The 11617-nt window shown below is 40.5% G+C and overlaps 1 protein-coding gene across 1 annotated transcript; it reads left to right on the top strand.

Annotated features, from left to right (window-relative positions):
• The first annotated feature begins 357 nt into the window (after nucleotides 1–357).
• tmx1 (thioredoxin-related transmembrane protein 1) lies at nucleotides 358–6434 on the top strand. The gene is made up of 8 exons (XM_018681720.2): nucleotides 358–578; nucleotides 938–1053; nucleotides 1867–1912; nucleotides 2409–2537; nucleotides 2966–3011; nucleotides 3489–3590; nucleotides 3723–3789; nucleotides 3946–6434. Exons 1-8 carry the CDS (start codon nucleotides 394–396, stop codon nucleotides 4182–4184), a joined length of 930 nt encoding a protein of 309 aa, XP_018537236.1. The 5' UTR covers nucleotides 358–393; the 3' UTR covers nucleotides 4185–6434.
• Nucleotides 6435–11617: the final 5183 nt, after the last annotated feature.

Raw genomic sequence — 11617 nt, 5'->3', positions numbered from 1 at the left:
GGACAACAGCACCACCTGCTGGTATTAGACGTGTACAATAAATAAGAATGAAATAACTTGTTTATTGTTCCTTGACAGGCAGCTTTAACCTAATGCATTTAGTGGTAATAATTTAAACTGCATCTTATTAGTAATCAGGGTGAGTCTGGGGTAAAAACTGGTCAGGATCTTGGAGAAACCTGCCAATTTCTCTGCACATCTCTGTCTTGAGCGTCGCCTTCTTTAAAAACCAAGCAAAACCACAAATGACAGCTGCCCGTTTTAAATCTGAAATCTGGATTTGCTAAAGATAGTTTAGACAGATTTTCACTTCCTGTCCGGGGTCGAAACTAACCACGTGACTCGGACGTTTGCGCGCACAACGGAAGTAAGTCTCAGATAGCTCAGACAGTCATGGCGAGCAGCCGAGCCACGGGCACAGCGATAATGTTACAGACGAAACACCGCTCCTGGATTTACTGTTTAATCGTCCTCGTACATTTAACGTCGCTGCCGGTTTTGGCCAAGCCGGACAGCCTGAAAGAAGTCACGGACGGAAACTGGGAGGAAATCCTGACTGGAGAATGGATGATTGAATTGTGAGTGTCCCGCTGCTAGCTAACGGCTAACTGGCCATCTAGCTTGTTAGTTAGCTATTTTAAGCTAAAAATTGGGACATTAATTCCCGTGTGTGATCATCTTAAAGCCTAAATACTCTATTTTTATCTGCTCATTATCTTGTCTGCCTTTATTTAGCCCTGACAAGTTGCTAAAAGGTGTCTGTGTATGCTAACAGCTGCCATCTTTTAGCTAGATTGCCATGTAAAAACCACAGCTAATCAGGGCATTAGTACGTTTCAGCGTTTCACTCTGATGTAAGTGATTGTGCGGTTTATCTCAGGCTTTACATGTGAAACTTAATAACCACCCCTCCACACACACACACCCCTCCCCGCAGCTACGCACCCTGGTGTCCAGCATGTCAGCAGCTGCAGCCGGTGTGGAAGGAGTTTGCAGACTGGGGGGAGGACATGGGGGTCAACATAGCCAAGGTGGACGTGACCGAGCAACCCGGTACGTCTGAATGACCTTTCCCCAACTGGCAATTTCACTGTGATTCCTCTGTTTAATGACACAGCAGAGATTTCAAGCACGCTCAGGAGGTCTTCAGTGTAGTAAACAGCAGGATAAAATAGCTAAAGTCAGGAGTATAATGTGCTTTGTTGTTGTTGTTGTTGAAACTGTGTCACACCTGTGTTGAGCCAGTTTGTCACATATTGGCTATGTTCCAGTTAAGAGTCTCCTTGTGACCACTGTCTTAGGCTCAGCAGCAATACAGCAGCTCCTCATTAAATCTTAAGGTAAATTAATATTATCTCACAGCATCTTACCTGATATAATCCTGTGTTTAAGTCGATTAACAGTATTTGTCAGGTCTTGGATGCCAGTTTTTAAGTTTTAATTTGGCTCATTGAGGGACAAAGACACCAGATAGCTGATACCTGAGTCATTGATTGTCTCATAAATCCTTATTGTATGTTTATCTGTTGGAAAACTGCTCAAATAAGATGGAATAGTGGTCACATGCAGGCCCTCAAAATATTGACTGAAGCACCAGTTATTTCCTCAACAACACAAATTACAACCTGAAAAATGACACAGAAAGAAGCTTTAATAAAGTGTTATTTCACATCTCAACAAGGCAGCTTTATTTTACAGTACTGTGTGTTAATGTTTTTTTCCAGCCTGAAATGTCTGTATTAACTTTAGCCAGTGGAGCTGCTGTAGCTGCTGTCAGGGTTGAATTCAGGTCGTCTGCCAGTTCTAGTTATGAGTCAAAAATTTCCTTCCTGCACACTGACGGTGCTCATCTCCTCCCTCTGTAAGGTCTGAGTGGACGATTCATCATAACTTCACTTCCTACCATTTACCAGTAAGTTCTTGGTTGTTGTGTGGTATTCATTGCTTCCTCTTTCGTGTGACTGCTTGTGGTGTAATGCTGCTGTGTAAAGTCTTGAAACAAAATCATCTTAAGGTTCTTACATTGTGATCTGTGGCTTTAGACTCTATGTTTTTTCTTCTTAACGTGTTTTTGCTGCTGAGTTGGTTAAACGTCCTGGATTAAACACATACTGCAGACCCTCAGGACCTGGGTTTAGCAAAGGGTCAGCTGATTGTGACATTTTGATAGTTGCAGCCCTAATGACTCATGAACATTTGGAAAGTAGGTATGTCTTCATTTTGTGATGACATTCCTTTAGTCTAATTTGCATTCAGATTAGTTTTTCATTCTTGCCCTTTAGATAACAATAAAAAACATCTTTCAAAGTTAACTGTCAGTAGCTGAAGGCAGCTTTTTGGTAGTGTGCCAACTGATGAGATGTTTCCAAAGAAACCGTTAACTCTCTGTGTCTTTGTGTGTGTTTCAGCTGTAAGGATGGCGTCTTCCGGAAGTACCAGGGAGCTCGCACTAAAGACGACTTCCTCACCTTTATTCATGACCAGAAATGGAAAGCAGTGGAGCCAGTTTCATCTTGGTTCGGGCCGTCCTCATTTTTGTGAGTTTATAGCTGCAGCTATTTCTGTAAACTATGACTGTGGGGGTAACCTAGGCCTAATTCCTTGTAATATATTGTCAAGTACATCACCTCTGCAAGAAGATTTTCTAGTTCTTGTTTGTTATCGTTCACAATCCCTCTGTTTTTCAGCTTCTAAGCTGCAGTGAGAACAGAAAATTGAATTAACTAATTTAAGCATCAGTCCAAAAATTCTGCATCACTCTTGTATCTCTTTGTTTTGAAATAACAGAAAATAACATCAGCCTCATTAGCTCTATTTTTAGTGTCCTCCTGCTGGTTTAAAACCATAAACAAGTCCCTCTTCTTCCCTACATTTTTTTATTTGTTGTGCTCAGGCTTTGTTGTGATGTTACAGTTTGACAAATCCATGTTAAATTACATGCTGTCGTTTCGTCCTCTTTTGGCAGAATGAATTCAATGTCGGCTTTGTTCAAGCTCTCCATGTTTATCCGGGTAAGTGAGGATGTCAATATGTGGGTTTTTATATATAGTAAGGTATTTGTATCATTTCCCACAATCCATTCAAAGAAGAATGTGCCGCCCCATGTGACAGTGCATTAGGAAATCAAACTGGCTTTATGTGCAAAGTACAATGGGTGTTTGGGTGGGGGGGGTATAATCCAGTTTTACAGGGTACAGAGCTGACACAATAGAAAGAAAAGTGCAACTGTACCTCACATGTAGCACAGATAATACATATTGAAGGATAGAAAACTAAAGTTGCAGGAAACACATAAAGCTGTTGAAGTAAATTATTACTTTCAGTGTCATGTTTTCACTGTTTCAAGTGTTTAAGTCAAGATTTTTCATGACAAAAAAAATAGTCTGGCATTGTTCTATATATTTTTGAAGAAACTGAAGAAAAAAACATGTGTCAGTCCATCTTTTAATATTTTGTGCCTCCAGTTAAAATGTTTTTGTGTTTTCCAGCGTTGTCATAATTACATGACGGAGCAACTGGGGATTCCTGTTTGGGGATCGTATGTTATCTTTGGTTTGGCCACTCTGTTCTCTGGCCTCGCGCTGGGACTGGTGAGTGATTATGCTGCTTTTAATTAATTTTATTTGTCAGTTAAACAGCATTGAATGTTCTCACAGTGTTCATCAAGCATGAGCACAGGCATTAACAGTGAATTAATGGTTACTGTTGTTTTGTTTTTGCAGCTACTGGTGTTCATTGCAGATTTTGTTTTCCCCTCTCGACGATTTTCTTCTCCTGATTACTACCAGAGTGAGTTTGACATGAGAATATACTGGTTACTGCTAAACTAGCCCTCATTTATTATATATCAACAACACAAACAAAACACAGACAGACACATTTTCTGGTAGTTGAGGTCTGTTTGTAGCTGGTTCACTGATTGTTGCCATGAATGTGACTCTGCAGAGAAACAGACAATGGAGCAGGCGAGGTTAATCCAACAACAAGAGGAGGAGCATGAGGCCGATGGCGAGGAAGACGACGACGAAGACGAGGAAGAGGAGGACAGGGACCGGGATGAGGTCTGGAGGAGAAGAAGAGGGTCCCCCGAGGGCCGCCCCGAACCCAAGGGACAGGGCTTCTCCGACGAAGCTCTGAGGAAGAGGGTGCTGCGCAACCGTGAGGAGGAGGAGGAGGACACTTAAAGTGTCGGTGTGGAGCGTCACATGGCCCCTCGCTCCTTAAAGAGCGCCGTGGAGTCAGCAGAGTTGGAGGAGCCTTGGTCCTGAGCAACAGTGTTTACAGCAGGGAGCCCAAACCTCCCCCCTTAACCTCCCCTCCTACTCCTCCTCCGGGCCTCCAGAAACACCTCGCTTCTTTTCTTCTCCTTCCCTCGTCTTTTAACGGGAGCGCTTTAGACTCTCACCACCGCTCTCTCCGCCTGAGCAGCAGGCTCCACCTGGAAAAAGCAAAAACACTCCCGACACCTGTTTTCACTTGTGGAAACAAATCGCCTGGCTGAGGTTTGGGTATGAAGTGCAGTGGAGCTGGATTTTGCGACGTTGTTTATGCTATGCATCGTTTTTTAAAGATTTGTGTGTTGTTATGTGTTTATCTCAGAATTATTATTATACCAGGCTTATGTTTGAGGTTTATGTTGTTGAATGTTTCCCTTCAGCTAATGTATACATACAGTGATTTTTACGTTGCATATATTTTACAAGCAGCTCAACTCAACATAACAGTGTTCACGTACAGGTCCACACACAGTGAATAATGGAGACAAATAAAAGGAAATATCTTCTAAATGTTATAATATTTACGATTTTGAACTTAACAGCCACTGGTGTAGCTGTTTACAGTGCAGTCAAACAGAGTCACACTGTTTTAATAAAGTGGTGTTTTCACAATAAAAGCCACGCTGTGTTTCACCAGGAGCATGCCTTCACTTTAGTGCAGCTGTAGGAAACGCTCTGATTGTATTAGCAGTAACACCGCTCTCATACGGCTGCAGGACGTCCCAATCAATGATATTTGCCTGTGTCAGTACTGAAAGAAGTTTCTGATCCAGTCTGTAGACTATAAAGGTGATGCTACAGTTTGTCATCTGGTTGTGAGATAATTTATGAATATGGTGATAAAACATAGCAACTAGAATAATAACTTCTCCAGATGGTGCATTATTGTCTCAATTAGCCAAGCAAGCACATCCTCCCATGAATTTGTCCTTTGTTTGGACACATATTCACAATGTGACCACATTAAACATTAAACTATGAGGCTGATAGCAGCGAAACCTGTAAAAATAGTAACACTAGATTAAATGAAATGGGTGTCTTAGTCATAAATAATGAGATAATTACTGAATATAAACACATTTAATTGCAACTACTAAACAAAATACTGACCATAAATATTAAAAACAGGGTTTGATTACATGAAAATCTTATGGATTATAACTTTAACATTGGATAGAGATGTTTCAGTCTCAGCCCAGTTGTATTCCTCAGTCTGTAAAGTGCATCCTTTCGGTGAAGGTACTTAAGACTTTTGGGGGCAGGAACCCCTTTTACAGCATCTGTGATTTGCTCAGCAATCACACCAAAACTGTCAGTTTGCTGAAAGCTAGACAAACCTTTGGTAGATTTAAAAACAAACCATATTCACTCCAATGAAAGGGCCTGGTGAATGTTGTTCTGTAGATACTGTATGTCCCCTTACTGTATCATATTATCATCCATTATTGATTATCAACAGCCTGATAATCGACCAGTGGGATGGGTTTATTTTTTGTTTTGTTTTCTTGTGTTGTCGACCTCTCAGTAGGTCTGCAGTGCAGCATATGCATGCCATAATTTAATTAAAGAGATGAACAATTTAGAAACTGCGGCTTCCTTTTATAAATCATTGTATATTGAGAGAGACGAGGCATATCCGTCCTGACTCTGCTCTGATGTGGAGCAGTAAGAGGACCTGACTGAAGCTGTCTGTCTGACAAAAGGAAGCGTGATTCAGCCTTCTGTAACCTTTTTTAAACCACTTTAAATTGGACTAATTAAACACAAACCTGATGTTAATCTCTCTAAACGAGTGTCATTTTGTTTACCTTGATTTCTCACTGAAATCATGAACACAATGGCACTTTAACGCATCTGTTTCAAACGTCATCACACATTAGCACAGCCTGTATCCATTTCAGTTTTGTAAAGCAACAAAGGAGCATTATGTGAGTGTGTATGATCAGTGTTTTTAATACACATTTCATGATAGACTTTGATTTTAATGCTGTTTTTTATTCTGAATTTAAAAAGCTGATTACTCCTTTTGGTGATGGTTAAAACAGGTTGTAATTTTTTACCCGACCACTATTTACGGCTTGTAGCATTCACACTTTACTCTGAGCCAGATGTGCTCCATATTGTTTGAACATTTCTTTGAATAAAGGGTTAACTCAGTCTCATTTGTACTGTGTTGTCTGGTTTTCCAATAGTTAGCTGACACAAATATAAAAAAGCTCCACTATTTATGTTTCATCAGTGATGCACAAAGGAAACAGAGCCGTCGGTCACAGCTGGGAAAAATTAAAATTGTCGACAGTGCAGAGACAGCTCCAGGAACATCCTGAAAAACAAACAAGTATCAGATATTTGGAGACAAAACTTTTCCAGAATAAGACACGATGAAGGTTAGTACCCACAGTACTGAGGCAGTGTTCAGAACTTTTACTTAATAAAAGTATCTGTGCAATGATACAAGCAAAAGTCCTGCATTCAACAGGACTTTTGCTGATGTAGTTAAAGTATTGGTACTGCAGTATAATGTCCCCTGTTAGTGATAGATTATTATTTATGACATTATTATATAGTTAATACTTCTCTGCAAGTTGTATTTTACTGTTGACATGAAGCTAGTTTTAATTACTTTACAGTTTCCAAGGGTCACAAGATAAATCTGAGTGGCTGTGAGATGATGAACTTTTTTGTACTTTGCTTTTATTTTGAAATACTGGATAATTTTGCCCCTTTTGGCCTCAAATAACTCCTTAAATGAAACCATCTGAGAACTTTAGAGGGGAAATGACACTTTGTTGGAGCTGTCAATAACACGTCTGAAACATGGCGAGCATTGTTACTGAGGGAAAAAGGTTTGGAACCACTGGATTAACAATATATTGCATTTCACAGCTTAATGCACCATATCCTCATGTATAAAAGTAACCAGTAACTATAAATGTAAAATAAATGTAGTGGGATGAAAGTGAAAAGTCTCCTTTGTTGTGTAGTAGAAGTATAAAGCAGTAAATGCATCAAAGTTGTACTTAAGCACAGTACTTGAGTAAAAGTACTTGTTACTTTCCACTGCTGCCTATACAGTACTGCATTCTTCTCATTCTTAGTATTGGAGGATTACACAGTACAGTTAATTGTGCACAACTTGTGTCTGTATCACATTAAGTTTCTCATTATAATGATCTCACAGGATCTTTTTTTTATCACCCTGGTTGAAATGGGTTTTCATACTTGATGTGACAACCCCTTCACCTGGGCACTAAGGCTGTGGTAGTACAGCAAAAAAAAAATCTCTTTTCCTTTTGCTTGTGTGTTGCAGGTGCTGATTGAAGAGATCATCAGCTACACGAGCCACACCTGGGCCAGGTGTGCTCTGCTCTGTAAAATCTGCCTCATCCTGCAGCCTCGCTCTCTGTGACACCTGTAGTTTTCTTTTGTTTACACTCTCAGATTCACAGGTTTTTTTTCTTCAGGACAATAAATGGTGTGTATGTTCCTGTCTAACCAGTGAAAATCATGAAAAATAAATAAATAAAATACATAAAATAAAATTATAATGAGGTCCAGTTGAGTTCTAGCCAGCAGATGTCACTCTTGCACTCATTTTGTTTTATATTATGTTGGATTTTAATCACAAGCAGCAGACTGAAGTGGGTGTTTTTAAAGATCACATGTTGCTTCTCATCCACCTCAGGGCCTGTGTCGGTGTGTCACAGCGTTTACACCACACTATAGGGAATAAGTGACAGGAAATCTGCAGTGGCACTCACTATGTGCCGTAGCAAATGTAAAGCGTCAGCTCACATTTCCCTCCATTTGTTCTCCTGGGGCTTCTCATTTCCTATGCGGAGTCTCCTCCACCCTCTTTGAGTGGTGTTATTCCCCCGTGGATTAAAAGAAGGAGGGGAGTCGGTCTCTGGCGTAGATCTCTAATCAGTGCTGTCATTGCAGCGTGAGTAGCCTTCTGCACACGTTCTGTTTGGCAGGGGTTAATCTCTCTGGGGGGAGGTGGGGGAAGGTGTTTGGAGGGATTCCCCTGCTGTACCAGCTCGCTGCAGGCCTCTCTGATGTTACAGCACAGTGAGGTTGTAGCATGTGCATATGGAACACACCGAGCAGATGCTTGATAAAAAGCCGCCTGCACACTCAATTGATGCCACCTTACTGGATTTGATTTATCGGGCACATACACACATTCCTCTGCAGTGGAGAGGCAGTCGGCTGTTTTACCGCTCTGCGATGTAAAGTGAACGCAGATGGCATCGCTGCTGGTTTAGTGGTTTCTGCTCTTGTTCATTTAGCTCGCTCTGGTCCATATGGTTCTCTACTGTCCTTGATTCCACTTTAACAGGAAAGTTCTTCTTTAGTGCCGTGCCTGGGATTCTGTATGATAACACAACTGAGCTGAATCACCACATTTGTGAAGATTTTTCATGAGGACGTTTGATTCTTCTTGTTTTTATCCACCACAGATGAAATATCTCAACAACTGTTAGATGGTTTATCGTGAAACATTGAATCCCACTGACTTTGATCCTGTGACTCCAACATGAGCAAGTCTAATCAGCCACATAAGTCAAAACACCTGCTGTAAAATTAGTGCATCAGAGAAAATAAGTTTATCTGTATATTGCTTCTTAAGACAAGAGCAGTCACAAAGTGTTTTACAGTAACAGAAAGTGAGACACACGAGCAAACGTAATAAACACAAACCAGTTTTTAGTCGTCTTTTAAAAGAGGCCACAGAGTCAATGGTTCAAAGAGTGAGTGAGCTAAGGTTTGAAAGGCACAATCACTCTTTAGTGCTCAGGTATGTGGAATCATAAGACCCCTACCTGAGGACCTAAGAGCCTGACTTGTGGTACAGGGATAGAGCAATTCAATCACTTTTAACTGAAACCTAAGGCAGCCAGTGCAAACGCTTTAAAAGTGCGTGATGTGTGATGATTTATGGACAGTTTGGAGGCGATAAAAGACAAGTTCAGACAAGAGACAATAACTAAAATGTGAAGAGATGAAAGCGTGGACAAGCATCTCCAATTCACCTTTTGAGACAGGAGTCTTGAATTTAGCAATACTTCTTAAATGGAAGAAACACAAGCAGAAAGTCTGGACATGAGGATCAAAAGTCATAGATGATTAAAAATGTCACTAAGGTTCAAAATGTTAGCTTTTAAGTTATGTCACATTTAGGCTGTTTTCATCGTCATTTCCCTTTTGTTTTCCCTCTGTTCCTCCTCCCCTGTATATGTATTGTTTCCATTCATTGTCTATGTGTGTGTGATTCCTGCTCAGGCCAGTTCACCTGCACACCTGCGACTCATCACCTCGTCAACACTACAAACCTGCTGCAAACATTATGACCACTTCCCAGTTTTTTGTCACACTGGTTTTTCCGCGTCTGCCTTACTCCTCATTTCCTGTGCCTCAGGTCCAGCTCTCCAGTCACTCTTCATAGCTGTTTGTCCTCATGTTTGGCCCCATCCTCTGCGTCTCCTCAAACTTCAGCTACAACAAAACCCTTTTGTGTTCTGTTTTTGCACAGTAAAAGTGTCTAAAAGTTTATTTTAGCACCTACTTTAATAAATGTACTCAGTTACTTCGCACTAGAGAAATGATTAGAGAGTCTGTCGACCATGGAGGCTCCTCTTTATCTGCAGTCTTGGTGAGAGGACGAACCTGAGTCACTTTTTCCACCTCAGTGGTGAGCGTCCGACCACAAACACAAACAGAAACTCTCAGGCTCTGGTTTCCCACACTCCTCTGTTCTGTTTCTCTTCTCAGAATTCATCCAATTCATCTAATTCTTGCTGTAAATCAATTTCTGGCGACTACATTTTTTGTTGAATCTCATAATGATAATGGGAGCTTAATCCAACAAAGTGATGAATTACAGTGTATGAACTTTACTGGCAAAGAACCTTTCTGGTCTAAAATAAGAAGGAAAAAAAAAGTTTAATTGTATGAGAATGGAGTGTCTCTTCAATATGCAGGACAAGGCAGAAGCATTTTTGGACCGAGCCCTTCTCTGAATTTAAATCCTCAGGCCGGTGGCCAGGAGGGTTTTTTGCTCAAACCACAAAAATCCATGAGAAAAACAAGGCAGTGTTATATGATCCTGCCTCTCTCGCCGGGCTACTGGACGCCAGCGAGGTGCGAGTGTGAGCGTTCAACAAGGCAGCACTTGTTCTCCAAGCCGCCGTGTCCCCTCAGTGTCCTCCATGTGGTTAGACCATTAAATCCCATAAAGAAGACGAGGAGATTGAGATTTCTCTGTTTGGGCTTGTAATGATGATTTATTCATCAATCTGAAATGCTGCTGAGGATCATCAGGGGACCGGGACAATGGGGCTAGTATTGCTTTTGTTCTCTCTTCTCAAAAACGGCCTCCTGAAATTTAGCAGCTCATGTCCCAAATAATGTACAATATCCTCAGATATATGAGGACAAGTATAGCAACTGTGTGAAGTTTGAACCAATGAAAATGCATCAGATCATTTCTACTGTGTGCAGCAGCTTTTAAACAGGCTCCACTGAGGATAAGCTTTCATATACGGCAAACAAAAGTTCAGTATCTTTCACAACTTGTTTAAAGTTTGTTCTGACTTTATCAAAAAATACTGTGGACGAAAAATATATGACTATTACAGGCAAAAAAGTCAAGATGTATACACTACTCTGATTGTTTTTCTTCATTTTTAGCTACTTAATGTGAATGTAGGTTAATGATATGGGGTAATTTTAGTTTTAAATGGAAACGTAGTGCAAAATATTCATGTTTCGTGCAGATTTCATGATTTAAATCAAAGAGCAAATGCAGGAGAAAGTGTTTAAACAGCAAAACCTTTAGGCAAAGGCATAGTTTTGTGAAATTTTGTCTATTTCCTTAGATTTTTTTTCACCCCTTTTTGAAAAATGAATCAAACATCAATCAATCAAACATCCTGTAGGCCCTTCTACTCAAAATGCACCAAACCAATGACAGAATAGTTCGGTCAAATCAAAGTAAAGATTGTTGTGTTGGATGTACCACCTGAATTTTTCAAACCCTTCATGTGAAGATGATTTTTTGAAACCTTAAAATTCAACTTTTTTCCTGTCAGCACTAACTCACCAGTCTGGAGCCCGGGTGCCAAACAGCAGCTATAATACTGTACCTCTGTCTTTGTTCAGCCCACATACACAGTATGTCCACTGTACCGTTACACATTAATCAGAAAAAGTCTGACTGTTTAGTGACTAATTATTTCTCCACTGTGATTACAGTCAACCAAAATGACTTTTTTTTTTTCATCCACAGACTCTGCCCTTTACCCACCTATATTTACATCTATGAGCTGTGTGTCACT

Source organism: Lates calcarifer, linkage group LG19 (assembly GCF_001640805.2).
Source record: "Lates calcarifer isolate ASB-BC8 linkage group LG19, TLL_Latcal_v3, whole genome shotgun sequence".
Taxonomy (NCBI): Eukaryota; Metazoa; Chordata; class Actinopteri; family Centropomidae; genus Lates; species Lates calcarifer.
Note: the sequence above shows the minus strand (reverse complement) of the source record. Positions and strands in the feature narration are given on the sequence as shown.